This window comes from Solea senegalensis, linkage group LG12 (genome assembly GCF_019176455.1).
Source record: "Solea senegalensis isolate Sse05_10M linkage group LG12, IFAPA_SoseM_1, whole genome shotgun sequence".
Classification (NCBI taxonomy): domain Eukaryota; kingdom Metazoa; phylum Chordata; class Actinopteri; order Pleuronectiformes; family Soleidae; genus Solea; species Solea senegalensis.
This window is the reverse complement of record NC_058032.1, coordinates 9,852,834-9,878,050: the sequence shown is the minus strand read 5'-3', so window position 1 is coordinate 9,878,050 and position 25,217 is coordinate 9,852,834. Positions and strand designations below refer to the sequence as shown.

Genomic DNA, 25,217 nt, shown 5'->3' with positions numbered 1-25,217 from the left:
CAAAGTTACAGCATTGCTACATTTTTCTTCCACTTTTAGGAAAATGCAACACTGTCAACACCCTTGTCGGTGTTTTCTGGTTTTGTTCCCTTCAAAGAAACACAGTCACTTCTAGTCATCACATGTAGGTTTACTGACTCTAAATCAAAGTCTTTAATGAACCAACTCAAGAATCCAAAATCTGAAAACATCCAGACACAAGGATGGTAAAAGACATGAAATAAAGCAAATAATCTGACAAAGGGAGGGGTCACACACGGTGCTGTTACCTTGTACTAAAAAGCCCTATGTCAGCTTGGATTGGCCCTGTGACCCTCGTGTGGAGGATTAAAGAGGTTCACAATGGACAGAATCTGACAAAGAAGAGTGAGCGCGCACACAGAGACAAATACATGAGGAAGTCGGGGATGATTGGACGCAGGTGAAAGACATCAGGGTGGGACAGACGATCAGAGGAGGGAAAGCAGACAAAGACGAGCAGCACATGGACAGAAAATCAGGAAACTAACACAAGGGATTTAAACTGAACCACAAAAATACAACTCAAATATCCAAAAGTACACACAGTAATGGTACACTTTCTGTCTTTTGCCATGATGAAATCCACCCGCAGTGAATCCGCGGTGAATGTGAAACCTTCCGAGTGATTGGCACACTTTATTTCTTGCTGTCACAACGTGTCAGCAACATGTGCGATAGCAACGTAAAGGATTTCTGCATCAGCAGATCAGCGTGGGACACTTCTCGTGAAGTGGCAGAGGGGGAAAAGAAAAGAGAAGCGGGAAAAATAGAAAGTAGTTTTATCACACTCGTCATTTCCTGCCGTGGTCTGACGGCTCGTGTGGATACAAGATAAAAGAGGCAAAACAGTTGAAGACATTATCTACTCTTTTTTGTTGGCTTTCACAACAGTGTCCAAGGTGCCAGCATTAGTGTGTGTTGTTGTTGTTGCTTTCTCCAGTAATAGTACACTGTATTTGTACACTGTAGTGCAACAGTACTACATTTTCACAGTGATGTTAAACACCAGCAGTCATTTATTCACAAATCTTTATATTTCTTACTTCATTTGCCGTCTATGACTCATTTTCTATGACTAACTGGTAAGTGTGTTGTCTTGTGTCTCATGGAAACCATGTGACATAATTATTAATCCCTCCTGGGTAATATTTAAGAGCTGCTCATGGACACTTGTAACTGAGCACAGTGGGTTCATGTCGTTCACAAGTTTCCAGCAAAACTCCTGAAAGTAAAATTTCACAACCACAGAAAACTTCAGTGTGGGAATCTGAAGATTACTACAGAGCCCAAAATACTTGCAGTTATGTCACTGTATAATTCAAACTGTAGGAATATTCTTCATATATATATATATGTATGTATGTATGTATGTATGTATGTATGTATGTATGTATGTATGTATATATATATGTATATATATATATATATATATATGTATATATATATATATATATGTATATATATATATATATATATATATATGTATATATATATATATATATATATGTATATATATATATATATATATACGCAGACACACATATCAAGGTGGGGAAAACTAAATGATAATAATGCATTTTATTTTTATCAAGACACTCAAGGACAAATTCCAGAGACAAAATAGTAAAAACAATAACAAAAGAAAGCAATCTACAAAAAAATCTCAAGACAAAACAACAATTAGTAGGAATTAATATAGTCAGACTTCATAAGCAGAGACACGGAGCTACATTCAGGCAAGAATGGATGTCAGATTCCATCCATTGTGAACCTCTTTATCCTCCACATGAGAGACGACGTTCCCTTAAATAATAATAATTAAAAATAAACACTTTTGTTTTCAACAATATTTGTAGTTTATTGCAAAAAAAGGCTCCTTATCCTGGAATATAATCTGGGCTCCTTTAGGTGTTCATGGTCTCCCTTTGCATAATATCCTTCCCATAAGTTCAACCCATGGACTGTGGTTCTATCAAAGACAGTGCACACACTATAATAGGTGAGGGAGGCCCCCTACTGGACAAACCACAGTGTTACATTAGTTAATGCACAGAGAGAAGTGGTGCAGACACTCTCACTGGACAATATTCATTCTCAGAAATGTGCAGTCAAGTGACATGTGACATACAGGCAGCTGTTCTGTTTTTTGTTGTTTTCCACTTTGATACCTCAACAGATTGTTAACACAAATAACTAAGGAGTCAATCGCATGGTAGCGACTCATTTAGTCTCGTAGACATCGTCTCGAGTTATGGTTTGGTCCATAAAATGTTGAACAGTGTTTCTCAAATGTCCTGTTTTGTCCAAAAACTACTCTGTGTGAATGATTTCTTTGTTATATGCAACAAAGAAACCAGAAAATATTCACATTTAAGAAACAGACAAAATCAGAAATCTTGTTTTAATTCCTTTAAAACAACACTCCTATTGTCAATTAATTGAGTAACTGTTTCAGCCCCAGTGGTAAATTCACATGCAGGTTCAGTAACACACACACACACACACACAAAGGTCAGAGACACCACACGTTCCAATGAGTAACTTTTATTGAACAATAACAAATGATCAGATCTAAAAAAAAAAAAACACCATAGACACCTGTAAACAATCATAATCACTGGGGTCCAAACTAAAATTAGCAGTTCATCAAGGGCCGATGAATAAAGTCGTAATACAATAGGTGACACAAGTTCTTAATGAACGTACTGCAGTGATTTTAAAACACAGGCACTTATTCTCTCTGCAGTATCCGATCATTTAGATAAAGTCAAGAACTGAATGTCTAATGTTTTTTGCCCCAGTTAAAGATCATTTTTCATGGGTGATAAATGCTTATTGAACTGTGGCTTCAGGCTTCGAGCCAGTCTAGACAACAAGCGACGTATTCTTTCTTTCTCTTTGTCACATGTCAAATATTTCCCTGTATGTAAATGTATATAAAGGGTTCTGCAGCTTGGACGGGAGTGAGTTAATGTTACTGTCTGCCTGGCTGTGAGACGCTGACGTGCAACAGGGAGTCATGAGAGGACTGGACGTCTGAGCAAACTGTGTTGCTGTGGCGCTAAGTAGATGACACATTCAGCGTGTCCCTGAACAGCTGCGGCGGTGTGTATTATACTTCTGTTTTGAATGGCCGTGTCTTTATGCATTTTAAAGGAGTCTGGGGTTAATCTCAACATAATTGTGTGTCTAAAAACCACCTGAGCACCTGTGGCGTCTCATGAGGGAAAGGTTGAGGCCTGAAAACACATGAACAACAAAAGGAGATACTGGCAGTGACTGCATGGGTTGTTTTGGTTTGAACATCCTTTTTAATGTCGCTAATAGAAAAACAAATGTGCCTTTTTTTTTTTCTTGATAAAGATTCAAAATGACTTTGAAAAAAAAACAAAAAACACAGATTAAATAAAGATTTTCTAGCAGCATGACTTAAATTCAGATATTGTGATGCCACTGGCCTTGTTAGAAATTAGAAATACTCACAGAAATACTCCAAGTATGCAAGTCTGATACAAATGAGAATACATCACCTGCAAAAGTTAGAAGATAATATGGCTAAGAAACACAGTGCCTATAGTCAAGAGAATTAAAAAGAAGCATGAATAATACAAAGGTTTCCGGCAAAAGGATATGAAGGTCTATACATTATTCAGGTGTAACCAAGCACACTAACAATGTTACATTACATTTTTTTTAAAAAGTGATGAGTGGTACTGGGAACGGAGCCAAAACCACAGCGAGGATGGAGATGGAGCATAGAGCGTCTTTAGAGTGTTGACGTTTCGCAAGTGACGTCTCATAAACGCACAGACACCAGGAAATCGCATGTTCGTGTGGTTTCAGGCTGAGGAGAAGCGTGGCGTACGTACGCAGAGGCCGAGGTCAGAGGAGCAGCGGATATGGCACGCAGCGGAGCAAAAACAACAGCGCTCCATGTCACACTTTAAGTTGGGAGTCTCTTTTTCTTTTTTTCTTTTTTTCCCTGCCAGTGGAAAATCTAATGACCGGGGAAGCAGCAGGTTCTGATTTATGGCAAATGAATAACAGGCATCAGCAGGAAATTTGAGTTAATCTCAGACAAAATGATGCAGTGCTTCCCAAAGCGTGGGTGGCGGCCCGACGGGGGGCCAGACGTGGGCGTCAGACATTTACAAAAAATTCTTCAATTTACCATATTCATCAAAACATCTTTGTTTAGGGGAAAGAAACTGACTAAATAAAATATATATATTTTTTTTTTATATAAAGTGCTAAAATATGACATTCAGATTTGAATGATTGTGGCCAAAATGGTGATATTTAATAAATATAAAGTATTAAAGTCTCTCCTATAGAGTAAAAAATGAACCATGTGATAACACACGACGTGCAGTTTGCACGTGTTTCGGACGCACGTACAAACACGAATGCAACAACCAGGAAACTTTAGTCTGGTGTCAATTGGGATTTAATGTGGAGCTGTTCTCGACGTGCTTTCACGAGTCTCCGAGCTCGGCACCTGAACATCACAAGCAAACACCAGGAGAACCCAGAGGGGAACTGTGAAGCTTTTCTGCACTTTGATTGTCAGCGAGTACACACCTGTTCAAACACTTTCACATTGTAATCAACGATAAGTAGTAGTGATCGTAGTAGAAGTACATTTAGCCGTTCAGGCTACAGCTCTCTGTGTGCTACAGGAGGAAAAATGAAAAGAAGTTCCAGGCAAACAAATTATTTAGAGCGCGACACATTAAGACCTCAGAGAGAAGCAACAATAATGAGCTAGTGAACAATTCATTTTTTCCAGTAGTCATTGAATTGTATCATTTAAAAAACAAAAAAATACAAAGACAAAAAAAAAAGCAATCATTAAAAACAAATAACACAGTTTATGATTAATGAAACAAACGTCCAAAAGAGTATAATGAACATATGCTGATACACGTCGTCCTACAGTCGTTTAATAAAATGGAACGCTCGGCTGGTTCTGACCAGAATCTGAGCGAGGCTGAAACAAGTGAGGAAAAAAAAAAAAAAGTTCCTACACAGAAAAAGACGACAATGAAGACCGAGAAAAAGATCAGAGAAAATAAAATCACCTCGGCTTATAGGCTTTGTTTTTTTCCCCTCCCACTCAAATCTTGCGACACGTATTTTGTATCCATATCTGTAAGGCAAATCTGTTTTGCTTCCAAACTGAGGTTATTATTACCGTGACTCACATGTCTTACGTTTAATCCTTTCGAGTCTCTTTAAAGTGTGTTGTGGAAAAACAACAGTGGCGGTAAAAATGTGACAAGTTCAGTACAAAACAGAAATGGGGAGGGAAAAAAAAGAAACAGAAAAAAAAGGTATTGGTTCACAGTTAAAAACATAAAATAATTCTAATAAACTTTGTTGAAACACAACCAGGCCTTTTGCAGCTGGTGTAAAGCAAAAGACTTAAGTCCTCTGATGAGGCTGCTCGAGGTTTGACTCGTGTGTTGACGTAGAGAAACAGATTCCGAGACTTTAGCGACATCGGCCGAAGCAAACTAGTGCAACTTGTCAATGACACGAAACGTTTACCGGGGTAAATAACAGTGTAACCGAATATGAGCAAATGTGCCAAATTTGACCTATTTATCTAAACATAAAGTTGCTGTAAATAATCACCTTTTTCTTTAAAAAAAGAATCAGATTTAGGGCAATGGTTGACTCTGAAATTTTGAATTTTGATGACAAATAAAAACTCCAAAATGGCAAATCCGATAAAACATGATCGAGTGAATTTGTGATCACAATTTAAAACATTGGTTAGCTTATATAACTGGTAGATCAGCAGCCGTCATTTTGAATTACCCCCCTATGGTTTTTGTGTGTCATAATAGGACCTGTAAATAATGTGCGGCAAAAGTGAATCCGACACTGCGTCGACGAAATTAGAGGCCCGTGCTTTTGCTTTCACGCGTTTAGCCGCTGCGAGTGTCTACTCTAGGAATATTAGACATTTTATAAAACTGCATTTTTGAATCACAGTCCTGAAAAAAGGCTGCAATAAGGACACGCACACGACAGCAAATAATAACTAGCAGTCTCCTAGGAAGAGGTAACAGACAGCAGAGAGGACAAGGATCAAAAACTACGGAGGAAAATTAATATGAAGGCAAAACGAGTGATATTAGAGAAGAATAAATCAAAGAAAAGATTGACCACGATCTGAGTGCCGGATCACGAGGAATGGAAGTTTGACATTTATGAGGTTCTGGAGGAAAAGAACATGACGACAGGCAATCGGCAGCGATGCACTGTTGAGATTCAGACTGCAACAGCAAACCACGAGGAAGTTAATGAGGAATGTCAACACGTTCAGCGGAACTGCTGAGGATTGATTGATTATTGAGGTATAAGTGTATATTTTCTATTCAGAAGATAGCATTACAGTCCTATGCGACAACAACAAAAAAACACTACACTCATCAGTGAGGTTTGTGCAGTTGTTCGGCTCGGAAATTGTGGCGACACGGGTAAAAAAAAATAATTGCCAGTGACCACAACAAGGGGGAAACCAGCAAAAAGGAGGAATACCTTCCTTCCCCCCCCCCCGCTCCACGCTCTCCTCGTCAGTAACGCATACGTCAGTTATAGCAACTTCACATCTGTTCATTACAGCTGACGTCTCACTGGTTCAAAGGAAATTGTAATCTAAGAGTGCAGAGGTAAGTGGTCCGTGTTTATGAAACAGAGTTTTCGTGTTTTCCGTCTGCTAACACAGTCGAGCGATGCCCGCGTGTTTCGAGACTAAACTACAGCAGCAAACGAATTCGGTGAGGTGCCCTCATGAGGAAACGGGCCATTTGGTAGTTTGAATCCCCTCTTATCAACAGACTGTAACATATGAGCTTCATATCACATGACACACACACACTCATTCACACAAAGGGAAGTTTGGAGGGGGGACAGAAAAACACTTTGTGTTAACATGATGAACATCTGTCACTATTGACCACCATTACACTCCCCATCAGAACTACATGATCCCATGCCTCACTTTAACAGTGATACAGTGTGCACACTACAAAGCCACTAGTGAATTGTATCTAAAAGTCATAACAAACAGTGTATGCGGATTTGTCTATCCCCCTGCTAAAGTTTAAGAAAAAAAAGCCAATAAAAGTGTAGAGTTCAAATCTTAAAAACAACAAAAGCTCAACGTCAAGCCCGACCATGTAGTTTCAGCCCTCGCGTCGCACCTTAAAGTTGTGATGACCTGCTACGAGTTGCAAAGCTACTGACCTATGTATATCGAAACTGTGCGGGAGAGGAGAAATCAACACCTGCTCACAGTCACGTACATCTCTCCCGTTCAAAGCAGACTGGCTGATTTGTCGAACGACAGCGTGCAGTTGAAATGAGTGTGATTGAGTGTGATCTCTTCTACGCGTGATCCCCTTGCAGCTGGCTCGGCAGAAAACAGTGGAGTAAAGCTAAACTGCACGTTAAAAATTAGATGCGTGAGGTACTACATAAAGAAATGCTGAAGTTTTCCCTTCACTAGTTCTTATTTTATATTCCTCTAAATTAGTTTTTTATGGAATCTAAAAAACAAAGAAGAATCATTTTAGTCATACACGTGACTGTTCTTTATATTACTAAAGGGGGTAGTTTGTATATTTATATAACCATAAAGGCTATAAATTAAGAAACTGCCCCTGTCAGTTAAATTCTCTTCATTTTTTTCCTCTTGGAGGTAAAGAATGTATATATTAGTACAGAGTCCACACTGACTAAAACAATCCTAGTTGAGTGTGTTGTGCTTATCCTCAAACGTGGCCGTCGTCCAACCCAGGTGTGTCCGCTTTTTTTTTGTCCTCTCTGCAGCAGGTAGCCAGCAGTGGCGTTTTTTGACTTTTCTCTGCATGGAAATTATTAACAGCCAAAGAGGGCTGGGTGAGGTTAAAGGTCGGCAATCACAAGTCCATGGTTGAAAGCACGGGGTGGGAGGAGGGCATTCTTAGAATGAGAAAAGGTGCTGGTGGGCTGAATCCCTGCGGGAAAGTAGAAGTGAAGCAAACATGATGAGAAACAGGTTTGTTTGTTTTTTTTCATCCTGCTGCAGATGCATGTAGGGCTGGGTATAGCACTTCAATACTTCTGTGGTATCAAACTAGGTAGCACTCTAGTGTGTGTGTGTGTGTGTGTGTCCAAGAAATATGTGAGCAGAAAATTGTTTAGTGTTTGACTGCAACAAGACATCCCAGCCTGCTAAAACTAACTAACTTTCGCTTTTTGTTAAAACAGATTTAATCAAACTGGCATCAGAAGTCCAGACATCTATAATGACAGTTCGAATGAATACCCAGCCCTATGTGTACACATACTGCACCTTTGTACGGCGCGACTCAGATGTGTGTCTCCACGTCAGTGTAGCCAGGGAGCATGTCTCCGTTGGAGCAGCTCTTGGGCTCCGCCGCTTGCGGAACAGCGGGCAACATGTGGGCAGTCGTGGACGTCTCCTCGGCCGATGCCGCAGCCTGGCTCCGCTGGCGCCTCGAGTGCATCAGGGGCACAAAGAACAGCACCACGGCCCCCACCATAGGAGGCACCCCAGCCAGGGAGAAGGCTACTGTGTAGTTCCCAAAGTAATCATGTAGTAGACCTGTGCAGCGGTGGCAGAGGGATACATGTAACATCCGTTTTTGTTTTTTTTTCAACAATGCATATATACAAAGAAGTCCATACTGTATATGTACAATAGTGTGGAGGCAGAGCCAAGCGCTGGGTTTTGTTTGTGTGACGATTAAACAAACTGCTTTTGTCCAAATGCTGAGAGTTGTTTTTTCAAACCTTGAAGTTGAACTTTGTTACAGACTTTTATCCTGAAGTGGAGTAAACATGTCTGGCTACCAGCAACACATACACATGAGAGTTTAAGAGATAACATTAAAAAAAGAAACGGGGGTCCATACAGTTAGGTACGTATATATTTGGACAAAGACACACATTTTTGCCTCTGTACATAACCACAGTGAATTGGAAATGAAACAATCAAGATGTGATGAAAGTCTCTGAAAGGATTCTCAGCTTTGATTTGAGGGATTGAACAAAAGAACTGCTTTTGAGGAATTATAAGCATTTGTATACATTATTGTCCCTTTATAGGGGCTTGGAAAAAATTGTACGGTGAACTAAAAAGCAGTTTCATGGACACAGATAATTTTAAATATGAGGTCCAAAGAGTTGTCAGTGCAAGTGAAGAAGGCCGTCATTCGGCTGAGAGGGGAGATGGCAAAAACATTAGGAGTGACCAAATCAACAATTTGGTACATTCTTAAAAAGGAATCCACTGGTGAACTCAGAATGTCAAGTGGATGATCGCAGAATTCTCCTGATGTTGAACAAAATCCCCTTTAAACAGCCAAGTCGACCACGACAAAAAAAAACACTTGTACATTGCACTGGCTTACTTTAAGCACTTACTTACTTCTAGCTCTTGTTTGTACCCAAATGTTGAAATGCACTTATTGTAAGTCACTTTGGATAAAAGCTAGATTAGAATTTGCTAGAAAATATCTAAAAAAAGATTCTCCGGACTGACGATACAGGCATGAACTTGTATGAATGATGGGAAGAGAAAGGAACAGCTCATGATCCAAAGCATTACGTCATCAGTCAAACATGGAGCAGGCAGTGTTATGGTACGGGCATGTATGGGCTGCCAGTGGACCAGGCTCACTTGAGTTTATTGGCGATGTGACTGCTGATAGAAGTAGCAGGAGGATGACTTCTGGAGCTTACAGGATTATAATCCTTTGTGCTCAGATTCAGCTCAATGCTGCAAAACTGATCAGGCGGCATTTCACATCACAGACGGATAATGACACAAAACACACTGCAAAAGCAACACAGAGGCTTTTGACGATAATGAAATGGAATGTTCTTCAGTGACAAGGTCGGTCACCTGATCTCATGCTCATCTCGGTTACTGTGGACTTAACTGAAGACGACTGCAGTAAAGGGTGTTCAACCAAGTATTAAAATTAGTCTTTTAATTACCATGATTTGAGTTTGTCCTATTATTATTATTATTATTATTATTATTGAGCCCCTGAATATGGACAACAATGTACATAAAAACAAAGTTAATAATTTCTCAAAGGTTAATGCAAATGTTTTTGAGTCCACATTCTTTAATGTTTCATTTCAAATTCATTGTGGTGGTTGTGTACAGAGGCAAAATGTGTGTCATTGTACAAATATGATATACTTACCTGACAGTAAGTGTGTAGCATAACTGGCTACACAAGATATGGCCACATTAATTATGTCATAGTTTTGGCACCTGCACTCCACAGGGAAAGTCAACAAAGAGATAGGATTACTGTGAAACACTCAAACATTATGATGTGTACACAGGGAAGCCAGAGCATTAGCTTCCGCTGCCTGACATGTGCAGCTCCTGGTTTCATGTGAAGTCCTTACATGTTAGCCGAGAGACACAAACTGCACCGACAGCACACTGCCAGAGCAGGGTCAGTCGGTTCGCCACAGTGAGCTTGAGTGCATTGGGAGGGGTGTTTACATACATTGTTGCCTGTCTCGTTTACATTCCTGCGCATGAACTGCACATACTGTACAGAACAACATTATGTGGATATTAAGATAATTTCATTCAGCGCTCAGCCTAGCTGCCTTGGTGTTAGAATGTACAGAAACAGGAGAAACGGGAGAGGGTACAGGGTAATTGCAGATGGTTTTCTCTAAGTGCTGTTGCTAAGAGTCTGACAGTTTCTATTTGCCAGTCGAACAGTGATAAACATGCTATATATAAAGAACTGAACCTAGAACATATTTCACACAAAGTCGTGAATATTTTTTGCTTTGTATCCACAAAATAAGACTGCACACATAAGGGCTTATAAAGCAATTTTGTTCTATTGCATTAATTTAACCAATTCATTATTCAGGGTATCTCCAGGGGTTCAAGGCTTAAAGAGATTTTAATACCATATACTATGAAATGTAATGCCAACTTACTGGTGAAAGAACAAATAATAATGGCAAAGTTGGGATGAATTTCAAGCCACAGAAATAATGCATTACCAAGAGCTTTAAGTTCCTCTTAATACTCAAACACACACACCAACCACTTCATTAGGTTCACTTGTTCAACCGCTTGTTAATCCAAATATCAAATAAGCGAAAAATCACTTGCTTCCTCTAAATATTTAACCTATTTTTTTTTTCGTCCAGGCAAATCCCTAGATGCAACTTGCAATTGGATACAAGCCCAACAGTATCTACATACAAAGTGATGTACATATTACCCTGCCATGCAATTGTCTAAGCTACTCCCTTTTTTCCTCTGCTAATATCAATCAACTTGTTGTGCCCTGTGACTGCCAACAGCAGTGAAAGGAGCTGCATCACTGTACTGGAGTACTGTGCAAATCAATTCTATGTTGTAGAAAAACAGGACAAAAAAAAAAGAGAGAGCATGCTTCTCACCAGCAATGGGTGGACCTGCTGTCATGGGAACAGACATCAGGCCGAGGAGGTAGCCAATGGCCTGCGATGCCTGCATGGGCCCGACCAGCTCGAAGGCTATGGGGGCCATCATGGTGAGAACGCAGCCGTCGCACAGGCCCAAGATCACACACACAACTGCCAGCCCCTCAAACACTGAACACTGAGGAATCATTATCGACATCAGGCCCATTACTGTGAAGGACGCCACCTGAAACAGACGAGCAAGAACACAAGCCATCACTGTCTTTACGGTTTCTGAAGAATTGAATGCACGGTTACTGCTGGCTGTGCAACGACTTGCCCAGTGGGGATAATAAAGATACCTTACACCTTCAAACCCAGGTAGTATTTGCTTGCACTCACACTTCTAAAATACTGTACATACAGAAATGCCAAGGGCAGAAAAGAAAAGCAGAATACAGTCAGGACTCAGGAGTGGGATCTGGAACACACTGGAAATATTTTCTGTGCCATTAGAATTATTCATATATATAATTATCGTTTTTAAAAATGACTAATGACCAATTTCCTTCATGTGGGTATCAAAGAATAACAATTAACAATGATAACATTTGTGTTGCGCTTAAGAAACAGAGAGTTCTGTTTCTTAATGAGCGCAATTGTTGGCCTAAAGCATTTCACGTTTGCCTTTAACCCTTGACCTTTCCATCTGTAAAACATTAGGACACAGCCAGTGTGTTTATTTATGACTCCTTTGAATCTAAATGACCATGCTCGATTAACAACACGCAGTGTGAGGTTGGTGGTTCTGGTTTACACAGCCATGATGCACACAGCCTGTGTGTGTAAAGTGTGTAATGTACCACTTTTTGTATTCTCTTCTCAAACTGCTCTGCACCGCTTTTCCCCCTCCATTTAGCCAGAACTGGATCCCCCCAACCATTATCTAGGTCGGTAATTTGTCTTGTTAAAAGAAAGATTATTTTCATTCCAGTGTGCCAAAGAACATCTGAGTCATGTCTCTCTGCAGTTTAAGCCGTTAATAACGCTGAGTCACTCCGACCGCAAAGACAACATCAAAGGTTGACAACAGTGACTCGACATCACCCTTTTTAAATGAATGAAATCAAAACAAATGTTTAGGATTAGTGTTACATTTAAGAGCGTGAGTACACAACATTTATAAGAAACAAATGATTTTACTGCGCTTAAAGTTAAAGCTGCCGTTTAACAATTTCCAGTCACATTTGTTTTTGGTTGTTGATGATGTTATCCTTCTGCCTCTGTTTGGCCTTTGTGAACAGAAATTATGTAACATTATTGTATGGTGTGCCCTTCATCTGAAACTATCAGACCTGACCGAGGAAGTGTTTGTGTATATACAGAGGCAGGGCAGAGACGGGTGGGTGCATCCAGTCAGCAGCTGAATTCACTTCTGAAAGATTGTGTGGGAACTTCTTTGTGTTTTCAGTGATACTCCAATCTATCATCACTTTTCAATAATGCAATGTTAATGTTGTCTCATTTTGTCTTGATGTAAAACTAATCACTTCCTGTGTGGGGCAGGAAAGTCACCAGGCAACATATGATCCAAACCCTCCAATACTGAGGAATGCAGAAAGCACTGTGTGGAGCTTAATAGATATTGTGTGAACTCCTTTGACAATGGTTGAATATTTAAAGGTGTTAATATGCAGACATTTAATATCCTCACCTGCATGTAGATCTTCGTAAGGCTAGGAAGGAGGTCTCCAATCTTCCCAAAAGCAAGACGCCCCACACCAGATGAGGCTCCTATGCACACCAAGAGAACCCAATCCCTCTCAGTGTCCTTGAACTCCTCCTTCACAAAGTTCATCTGTGACATGAAAAGAAAAGACAAGACATAGTGCTGTGTGAGACTTGGCTGTTTTAGCAGTGGGAAATGTGATCATGTTGCGTAAGAAACTCTCCAGAGGCTGCAAAGAACATACGCACACACAAAAAAGATGCTACACAACCTGCAGGTGAACTTTCTCTGATGTTTTTGTTCTCCCCTGCCAAAGGAATCAATGAAGTCTGCAAATGTGTGTGCATTTGGTTGAGTGGCCAACCCAAAAGCACATTTTTAACAACAAACTGTCTTCATCCACCAACTTTCAAAACAGAAGGACAGGGAGACCCGTTGCATATAGGTCAGACCCTCCAACCCCTTTCAGCCTTGACCCCCCAATTCAGATCCAAAACATGAAACCGCCCTCTCATGTCTTTCCTGAGCAAGCTGGTCCTTGTGAAATATTTGCTCTGCTTTGAAGGGCTCTACATTCATCAATAGCCATAGGATAGGAATGTTTAGGGATACAGAGAGGCCATACAGGAGAGGTTTCCTGAGGTAGTTGAGCCAATACAAAGGCCGGGGCTGTGTTTACATCTGGGCTCAGGCCTGAAACAACAGGACTGACAGAGGGAGGCCGGAGCTGGAACATCAGACATCTGGAAAGAGGGGAGATCAACTTCACAGCTCCAGGCTACAGCTTTACACTTCATCTTCATCCTTCTCCGTCTCACTATCTCACACCAAATTTGGTCACAGTTCCATGTGCTGACATATTTTACAATAACAATCGCTGGATGAAAAATGTCTGTACTTTGATCACCATGATGCGACTAAAGCCGCGTACTTGTTAGCAGTAAGAATATCAATAATAAATGATGTATGCACGCACACAGACACACCCACACTCAATCACTTGTCCTCTGAGCTGTCTCACACACACACACACACACAAGCACACCTGACCCGTGCCCATGCCTATGTACACATCCATACCATAGCTTAAATATACCATCCTCTCAAAAGGAACATGTAAATATGAAAGGTGCAGTGAAAGGTGACAGTTATTGCACATAACACATTATTTTGCTAACAATAATGTCTCAATCTGTGAGGAACATTAGAAATATTCATTTATCTCTCAGCCCTAGGAAGGTTTGATTGACAGCAGCTGGGCCCCAGCCAGGGAATGAGAGACAAAGTAAACAAACCTCACAGTATATTAGCAGATGTGGTACTTAACAGAGAGCACCAAACCAGTATCTTTAATGATATTTTTGTGTGTGTACTGTATGTTGTGCGGCTTATTAACTATTTAATCTACCCTGCAATCTCCCCTGACGATTTGTTCAAAGGCTTGGCCAATGTGTGCTCATGTCATAAAAGCTAATGTCGGTTATGGCTCAAAGTTTTTGGTTCCTATGGTTATGTTTGTCCATTGTGTGTTTGGTATATGTGTCCTTTTGCAAATAAAAGAAAGGGCTATAACGGTCCAGTGTGTGACATTTAGGGTGTTACTGGCCCATAATATGTTTGTAGAAGTGTATAATTGCATAAATCACAGCCTTAGAATAAAGCCTTTTAAAGCAAAGCAATTGGCCTTGTTTTACAGAGGCTGCCATCTTGCACTGCCATGTCTCTACAGCAGCCCGAATGGACAAACCAGCCAGAGGTTGTTGTTGTTTTCACATTTTTGAAACAGTAGCTTACTACACACTGAAGAACAACATCCTTTCTGGTATTCATAGTGGTTCCCTGATGGGCTTGGGAAAGGGTGGGGAGAGCGGAGGAGTCCTCCATTTGTTACAATCTGCAGTCTCACCATTAGACGTCACAAACTCTTAAACACTACACATTAACTGCTAAAGTGCTAAACTATAATTTTTCAGTTACATATGAGCTATCATTTTTTATTCCAAAATGGTTTCTGATTTTTTTTTTACTTAATAAAAATACCACAGTATATGTGACTTATAGAGAAAATTCCAGTTTGATTTTGAGACAGACTTAAGCATTCACCACTCTTTCATCCATTACGCTATTAATAAAACCTTGTAATGCGAAATAAATCTCTGCAATCACATTCCAAAAATTCCTGTTACATACGTATTCCATATTAGGTAACGTTTTAGAACCACTGGGATGGACGGTATATAAACACTAGAAGATACCCGAGGCTTCGTGTCTCTATACATCTTCAATTACCATCGAACATAACACAGCTATGCAATTTCACAACAATAACATATGAGAATCTAAGATGACACAACAACAAGAGGAAGGGGGAAAAGAAGACAGAGGCAGAAAAAGACATTACAGATGCCAACTGGTGTAAAACACCAAGTATAGAGTTTAGTTACCCTAATGTAAATAATGACCACATTCTATGACCTTACCAGATGTACATATGGCACAAAGTAGCCAAAAACTGCCGTAGCAATTCCAAACGCCCACAGCCGATATGTTACGATGTGAAACACTCGCAGGTTGAAGTATTTTCTCAGCCCAGCAAGAACCCTGCTCCACCTGCTCCCATCCTGAGCAGAAGCCCATGACTGGGTTTGGGGCTCAGCAGCGCCAGGTCCCATGCCTGGTGGTCCCATGCCTCCTCCAGCAGGCAGTAAAGGTTTGAACGTCAGCGCCAGCAGGGCCTGGACCAGCATGAAGAGACTGAGGATCTGGAAGGTCCTGCTGAGGCCCAGAGGCTCCACCACCTTGTTGAGTAACACTGGAATGCCCATGGAGAAGAGGCTGGCACCTGCTGTCACCATGCCATTGGCCAGGCCGAGTCGCCGTCGAAAATAGTGGCCAAGGATAACCAGTGAGGGCTGGAACGCAAAGGAGGATCCGCAGCCAAACAGTATGCCGTATGTGAAATAACGAAGGCTAAGGGAGCTGAAAGAAAAGAGAAATTAAAAGGGAAGAGTGAAGTGACAAATAAAGAGGATGCGAGATACATGCAAGACTGTAACATGGTCACCATGAGATGTTGAAAATCACTGTGAAAAAAATCACTTATGACCATATGAACAAATGTTTACTTGTAACATCACTTATTGTGCCAAACTGCAATAACAAAATTAGACAGTCTCATATCATTCAAAATTCATTTCAGATCGTTCACAGAGCTTTAATAACTTTAATAAAGACATCTGATAAAAATTACTGATGTAGGGTTTCAGTTATTTCAAGTTCGAAATTGTATATTTTTACACGGTTTCACAGAGTAGCTGTTTCAAAATTTGATATGTGACATGTACATGTACACAGAGTATTTACTGTTGTTAAGCTTCATGCCATTTCATAGATTATACAGTTAACATTTAAGAGTGTCTCTTCAAACTCTCTACTGGGTAAAAGCTGATAGTTTAATTCCGTCATTCCAATTGTTAGAGACTTTGAAAGTTTTGGAAACTCCACCAAGACCCTGGTTTTTAAAAAGGATGAATGCTAACAGCTCTGTGTCTGAAATATAGTGATAACAAACAAGATGCACACACTAGGGCAAGAGCAAGTGGGTGTCTTTACGGAGTGTGCACTAGCTTACTTTGCAAAAGATGTGGTGAGCAACCCTAGGAAAGCCAGCGTTGCCCCACTGACAGCTGTCTTCCTACAGCCAAAGTGGTCAGTGAACATGCTGACCACAGGTGAACAGAAGAAGATCATGCCCATAGCCAAGGCCCCGACCCAGGCTGCGGAGGAAGAGAAAAGAGGAGACAATTCATCACCATGAACCTGGAAATATAAGTTAAATAAGGTATAAGGTAAGAAAAGTGTATGCCTGTTTGTGTATCATGCAAGGCTCAAAGTCCATGTAACACTAAAGGTGATGTAAATCAGCATTACGCAATATCCCATGTCTGCTATTAATGAGTTTATGTAACTTTAATTGTGTATCATGTATTGTACTTTACATCAGACACACACAATATATGACTGAATATAAACTGGATCAAAGTGGACAGCTCTGGCCTGTGGTGTAACAGCCACCCAGTGTCAGAACACCACGAGCCAGAAAGATCCAACAGAGACACTGCGTACCCTGAAGTGCAAACAAACAAGCATCTGTGTCCAGTCTCCAGGGGAGCAAAGGTAGCATTAATGTCTACCATGGTGTCTGGGCTGTGGGTCACACTGATCTAACAGCTCACTGGGAAAGAGACCAGACAGATTGGTAAACAGGTGGATGGACTGATTTTCCACACACTTGCATACACCCACACAATGAAAAATAAGTGAAACATGAACTCTGCTGTACAAACAGTCTTTGTTGTGGAGTTTTTCTGCACTACATGCTCTGGGCGTTAGAAAAGCATACAATACCAAAGTCAGTCTTTGTATAGGTTAGGGTGGGACTACACCTCAGCCTTGCTATAGTTTATTTATCCAAAATGAAACAAGAGAGGGTGAATTTTGCAGTTTAATGTGTACTTCATGAACTCCCACCCCTATGTTCAGCCAACATCAATAAAAAAAAGAAAAGCACTCCACTGGGTCAGACGCTCACGTGACATCTTGGTGCAACATCCTGAAGTTAAAAATCAACAATTGCAACAGAAGAGAAGGTACATATTTGTTTTATTAAGGGCTCCCGACACATCTCAACCTAAGGAAACATACCACTGAGGGAGAAACTATAGAGTCAACATTGCATGAGATCAGATTAACCCACTTCACTTTATAGGACAAAGAGTTGGGGGTTTGGATTCCCATAAGCACCTTAGCATTACATTTGTCCCATATTGCACAACTGGTCTACAGAGCCGAGAACTGTTCTGTACCCTCCACCACACAGCTTTATCTTGAGGAGTACATTTCACTCGAACACTTTATCACCAAACCTGTAAATGAACCTACGATGTCACAGTTCAATGGGGGGATCCTTCAAAGGAGGCGATTCATAATTATCATCAACAACGTGAGCAAAGACGTGACCTAATAGTACTAACACAATGCCCTAAACATTCACGTGTACTAAGCTCTAAGTTTCATCTCAAACCTCCTGACAGAATCAGGTCAATTTTACTTTGGGTTGCACTGCTCAGGAATCTCGGAAATGAATGGCTACAAGGCTGTAACATGCTTCTGTGACAGAGATCAAATTTCCAATCCTCGAATTTCTTCGGCTTCTGTCATTTTTTATCATAATTTTCAGTTTCTAAATGGTCCGTTCCTTCCTAAAAATCACAGGATTGTTCGGTACATGTTTTACATATACCTGCTGTTCTTTCCTGTATCTTGCACTCTATTTTAAAGCCTTTCACTTGGCCAAGTTAGTCAGTTTGACTAACTACTACTCATTCCACCATTATAGCTAGTATCATAAGCCATTAGCTCGAGATGTGCATACACTTCATATATAACTGTATGGTTAAATTCTTAGAAGATTTAGGCATATTGTCTATTTCCATAACATAACAAATGGGTTATTACAATAAGCAATAAACCCACTGACTATAAAATCCAAAACAAATATGTCACTGTGGTGGAATTAGTGTATAATTGACAGTACTAATGCTCAGAACCAAATAATCTCTTCTCTAGCCCACCTCCATTCTCCTCTGCCCTGGCATAAGAAAAGGTCCGTGAAAAGACAGACAGTGGTGTATTCATCAGAGATGATTAGACCTGAACAGTTTCAACCAAAAGAAAGAACACAGCGAGGGAGACCGGAGACTGTGTATGTGTGTGTGTGTGTGATGGATTTAGTCTGACAACAAGAGAGAGACGCAGAGACACTCTATAGGACCCATATGTAAACTGGCAGAACAAACTTGCAGCAGAGAAACGCTGTTGGACTTTTAAAGAGGCAGCCTGATTTCATGCACTGATTATCAGAGGTTACCAAGTTTAGTTCGCAGGCAGGGCATACAGTACATAACTGTAATCTGTGTTGTTTGTTACGTGCAAATGAAACCCAATTAAACCATCGAAGCTGGAGTCAAAAAATCATGCCATACTGCATTTACACACATCTGCCTGAACATGAGGCTATTTTGAGTGATACGCATCATGGACACAGAACTCCCAAACTCATCCCAGATGAGTTCAATAATTTGATAAATAAAAAAATCTGGACTGAGATTTGTTTTGTTAATCCTGTGCTCCAGGAACGATCTGTAAAACGACGCCTAATGCTGTGTTGAAAACGGCCTTGGGAGCTAATAGTTAAAGTCACGCTGGCTGAATATATTTTTGGAATATTAACAGACGCACAGCATATATATGACTTGGTGCGGAAGCACATTCTCGCCTCAAGGCCACACGAAATGCCCCAGGTACTGGGGTGGACAATGTGCTGCTGCTGCTGCTCCAGCTCCATGACACGTGACTGAAAAAACGCAAACAGTAAACTGTTGTACAGGACTAAGAAATTGTACTCATTGTGCCTTTTTTGTGATTAACAGCGTAAAGTCACCAAAGAACATAGGTAGCTTTGATTGGTCAAATTGCTTATTGCCTAATTAGTTCCCTAGAAGACTTAACTTTCCTGTATGCATTGTGCTGTAATGGCTGAGCGTTGAGTAACAACCAGCTTTGTGTCCCATCAAGGAAAAAGTGACACATTTTGATGTCAGAGCAGAATTCATGATATTCTCAACAAAGTAGTGCAATACAAGCCACCACCAAGTGTTGTGGGTGTCAGACAAGTCATTTCAGGCACCGACTGTCACAGTTTGTTGGTTGGCACACTGGTTGGATGGTTGGTTGGTCAGTTAGTGAATGTTTTTCTGTCTAAACCCCATGTAAACTCTTTTGTGTCATAAAGGGAGAACGATCCTTCTTTGTTCCATGTGCACCTGCTGGAGAGCCACCAGATTGAACAACACTGATGAACTCATCATCAACAGAAACAGTTTACCCCTGTATTTACCTGCTTGTGCATGGAGCTTCCAGAGACTTTAATCTGACCTGAACCCTTTCCCCTGCCCCCTGGAATGCCAAATATGCCACAATATTCTCTGATCTGCCAACCTGGGATTTCCAGCTACCATGGAGATGCTGAGGAAATCTTAAGGCAGCAGCGCTGCACTGCACAGGCCGCAGCAGTATGTCCATGACGGCAAGAGTTTGCTTGTGACACACACACACACACCAGAATACTGTTATCCCCAAGTTAATATTTGGCTTCTGACGAACACCATTCACTAAATGTTGATTTACATTGATATTACGCAGTAAGTGTCGCAATTACATTGAACATATTTCTCATTTTAAGGCTGTGTAGATCCTTTAGTTTCCCTCACATACATGCAGAAATCGGAAGATTTGCTATTGTATAATAATTTATTAAATTGTATTTAACATGCAGTGTCCTTGATTTAAATACTTTTTAAAACCAATTCCAGGCCAGATACTATGACCATTGATGTATTCAATTCATAAGCACCTGTTAACATTGCCTATAAAAAAGCTTTGATGAAAATCTAAATTCATACTTATGATTTACAAGCCAAACATCACAAAGACAAGGTTACACAAATAGGACAGTGCACACAGCCCTCTAATATGGTTTGATGTAAACAGTACATGTTCTTCCCACATTACGATGTTTATCTTGCTCTATTCATGGAAAACAACACCATCTGCTGCTCTGATTGCACACCTGGTGAACACTAAGCTATTAACACTAAAAACACCTTGTTTACCCGCCATGGCTTAATAAATAATGAATCTACTGGTAATCTCTAATCAAGAGTGAATCATCTACTTGTCTTTTCTTGTCACCACCTCATCCTTTTTGTTTTGTTGTTTTAAGTCAATCTGTTCTGTTTTGAGGGGTGTCAGGTCAGGTACTGGCTTAATCCATTTTATATGAACAACCTTGAACTAAAGCTGATGATTGACTGAAGATACAATCAAGTGAAACACAATACACCAATCAGCCACACCATTAAAACTGGTGGCCAGTTCTAACAGTGAGGCTGACTTTTGAGTCAACAAGTCAAACATTTACTAATTGGACCCGTTTAGTTGAATTATGATTGCTGCCGGGGTTTTAGATTTCTCGACAGAAAATGCCCTCTGTTGCTGGCATCATATACGGAGTAAATGTGGTTACATGTGACTCTTGAAACACAGCTACCAGTCATACTGCGTTTGCAGCTGTAACTGATTCATTATTCTCAGGATTTGTGACAAATGCACAAAACCAGAATGCAATGGGACTACCCACGGAGGGCAATTTCGTCAAAGGAAATTAGAAATGACAAGGTGTGTGATACTGTTAAGGGTGTTCAACTTTGCCTGCACTAACAATTCGAATGGGCCTGACTCCATCAGATCCTTGTGTTTATTTTCTCTCTCTCCTCCTCTAACTCTCTTGACAGTGATTATCATAAAGTGTTGAATTTGGTCCAGGTAAGAGTCTTAGAACCATAATCCCATCCCACATCCTGACCTTAGCCTTTGCTGGTGCCTTGACAGGAAGTTCAGAACATACCTACTTGGGTTACATGCCGCTTTGCTCCTAACAAAACCAGCTCCTATTCCTCTATGTGAGAGTAAGAACTGTTTCCCACATAATTATTCAGTTGGACTGTACGCCAGTAATACAGAACACAAAGGAGGAACAGAACCTTTAGAGATGCAAACTGTTCTAAACACTAACGCAAGAAAATACCAGTTCCCTTTCAATTTCAGGTTCAGAATCTGGGGATTCTATCATAAACTATATTTAAGGTTGAAGTATTCAGTAAAGACAGAGAAATGATTTCTCTGCATGCACAATAATTTAAACATGGGCATGGTTGAAGGTGGCTGAACACTGGCCTTATTCATGCTCATGGACACCATAGACAGTAGCTAGTAGTAATCTATTACTATTTATAGCCTGTATAACGCTGTGTGTGGCAGGAATGTCATGGGTTTGGATCATCTATGGGAACTTTTTCACATGTCCCACAGTCTCAGTTTTGCTGTGCCTTACTGCAATCTAACATTCCAACGAGAGAGAAAATTTCACATTCTTTTGAATATTTAGATGAGGAAACCGTCTTTAGTAAGGTTACTTGAAAATAAAAACCTGTGCACATTTGTTATGGACACACTCACACTCACAGTTTTATTGGACCAAATGAACAGTCAATTAAAATGGATTTCTTTGTCATTTCTAATATCACACCCACTAATTCTCATTTAATTAATTGGCACATTATCGTTACACATTTTTGTTTTCAGAGACTTTTTTATTACATGTTTAATGTATTTACTAGTTTATAATTGAAAATCTATACAGTAAGTGCAGAGCAGTGCAGACACAAAATGTAGATTTTATTTTTTTTAATCAACCATTAAACTAAACTGGTATCATGTACTGGCCATCGGCTGCACTCATCAACATCAGCCATGGAAAAACCCTTATGGGATTATCTTTAGCTCAAATGTCAGTGGTACATTTCTATAATTTACAGCATTTCATTTCAACAAAGGCCCATTTGTAAGCGATGGATTTGCAGTTGCTGGTTAGCAAAGTTAGAATTTAAGGATTGAGGGATTTTTTTCACTTATCACATGCACAGAAACATGCAGTGGAATGAGTAGGGTAATCTGTCTCTCAACAGTGTGCAAACACAATGCACATAAAAGGAGTGGTGCAAAGTCCAATAGGAAATGTAAAATATGACAGAACATATATAAGTAAAATCCTGTACATTTATGTTTAGGTTATTAACAGTACAATCTGAATACAGGGGTATCGCTGAGTGATGATTTGGCGGTAAAACTCATACTCACTTTCTGTTTTGGCCTGTTTTTGAAAAGCAGTGCAATTAATGAACTAAAAATACAACAGATGCACTGTTGGTCAGTTGAATAGCTGTTACTCATTAATAACAGTCAACGCACAATGTGAAACATTACACTCAATGGAGACAAGGGGTTGTTTACATTAGAGCTGCAACTAACGATTATTTTCATAATCGATTAATCTGTCGATTATTTTCTCGATTAATCGCTTGGTGTTCAGAATATCAGAAAACCTTAACAAAAGTCATTTGGTGTTCGTCAAACCTGGAAATGATGATGTTCTCAATGTCTTATTTTGTCCACAAACCAAAATGATTAACTTTTAATAATTTCTGTGTTATCCAGAGCAAAGAAATGTAGAAAATATTCACATTTAAGAAGCTTAAACAATTGGAAAGCATCAAACCTGTTGTTCGATTATCAAAATAGTTGCCGATTAATTTAGTAATCGATTTATAATCGATTCATAGTTTCAGCTCTAGTTTACATTGTGGATTAACAGTAAATCAGCACTATGTAGATATTGACTGTACTGTGGAGGCACGTGTGTCATTCTACACTGAGCTAAATGTGCCACATGTAAACTCACATGAACTCTAAGCTGACCCACATCCCCTTAAACGGATGTATATGTACAGTATGTGCGTGTCACATAAGCAACATGCCATCCAAACCATGCCATGATGTTGATGTTATACGAAGGCTTTCTCTTGCCGATGTTCTCTCCTACACTAATTGAGACCTCAATGTGCATCCAGGATAAAACGTCAAAACCTCTGTCCACAGCCGCTGTGCTGTTGTTGTTGTTCCCCCTCACCTGAAGCAGACCAGACACTGCAGCTGCATATTACTCACCCACTTTGAACTGAGACGTCTTGTCGTCTGGGTCTGCGTGTTCCTTCACCAGCATCATGTGCAGGATGCCGAAGGAGTTTTGAATCCCAAAGATCGAGCCGTTGCACCAGGTCGCAGCGAACACCACCATCCATCCGAAGCCCCCCTCGGGTGGGACAAATCCGGCTCCTTGTCCGTGCATCCCCGCCACCTCCGCATCAGGAGCCGGGGACTGCGAGGACACGGGCGGCTTGCAACCGGCCTCGATCAGCTGCACGGTGCCCACAGCCTGGTCTGCGTCTTGTGGAGCATCTCTCCGCTCCGTGTGGGGATCTGCAGTCGGCTCCTCCGTCCTGCACACTCCTCCCGACGGCTGATTGTCTAGCCCGTTGATCCCCATGCTGTCTGGTGAGGTGGTGAGCTTACAGTGGGCTCTCGGCGCACACGCAGGAGATATAGGTCGCTGACATAAGAGCACGGGCTTTAAGTAACCGATTTGATTGGTTATCTGTCAAAACGTGCAAGACAGGGAGGGGGGTCTTCCTCCTCACACACAGCCTGTTGTCCGGGTCTGAGCGTCAACTTCCACCAGCAGACGATAGAAGTGTCATTGTGGTCGGATGTTGGTCTTTAAGCAGGACTTAAACGGAGCCGCCTGTTTGTCCTTTTAGTGCGATCATATGTTTCCCGCAAACACTTGACTCTAACACTATAGAATTCACTTTTTTACTCCGGCTTCTCCGCTCGGTGACAAAAGCGGAATCCTCAACCTGTGAAAAACCTCGGTGCCGTATCGTACCGTGACCGTCTCACACGGTCCGCAGCATCCGGCAATGGCAAAAGAAACGTCCCTGGTGCTGTTCCTCTTTCATATTGTGTAAACACGGTGTGAAAATGTAGGCCAGTGCGGCTCCCGGCGGTTGTCTCGGCTCTGAAGTGTCAATATAGGGGAGAACCGTCATTCAACCGCTCGCCACCGCCTCCTCTCACAGGCGGATGGAGGGTTGGACCAAACTTTTTTTTTTTCAATAAACTTTATTTGAAGCAGTCCAAAAATGACAAACAGAACAGGAAAAAAAAACCAGAACATTCATAACAATGGGCTTAAATAACATAATACACACAATACATGAAGTGAAACAGTAATAACAAGATTACTAAATGAAAAGACATTAACATTGTTCATAATATTAAAAGTGTTGGCTGGTCTTTTGTTCTGTACAGAGCAAGGTTATACCAGTTTTGGTTAATTTTAGTTTTTAGTTATTTTTGACTAACTAGTTTTGTTTTAGTTTTAATTAGTTTAGAAGAGCGAGTTTGCTATTGCTTTTATTAGTTTTAGTCTTAATGT

General features: G+C 40.6%; 1 protein-coding gene across 1 annotated transcript; it reads right to left on the bottom strand.

The window, feature by feature from the left end:
- Positions 1 to 2,552: 2,552 nt before the first annotated feature.
- Positions 2,553 to 24,828, bottom strand: slc16a2 (solute carrier family 16 member 2). Its single transcript, XM_044040571.1, has 7 exons — positions 23,888 to 24,828; positions 16,833 to 16,977; positions 15,682 to 16,180; positions 13,187 to 13,330; positions 11,491 to 11,719; positions 8,369 to 8,641; positions 2,553 to 8,030 (listed from the first exon to the last, which is right to left on the bottom strand). The coding sequence occupies exons 1-6, from the start codon at positions 24,264 to 24,266 to the stop codon at positions 8,385 to 8,387; spliced, it is 1,653 nt and encodes a 550-aa protein (XP_043896506.1). The 5' UTR covers positions 24,267 to 24,828; the 3' UTR covers positions 2,553 to 8,030; positions 8,369 to 8,384.
- Positions 24,829 to 25,217: the final 389 nt, after the last annotated feature.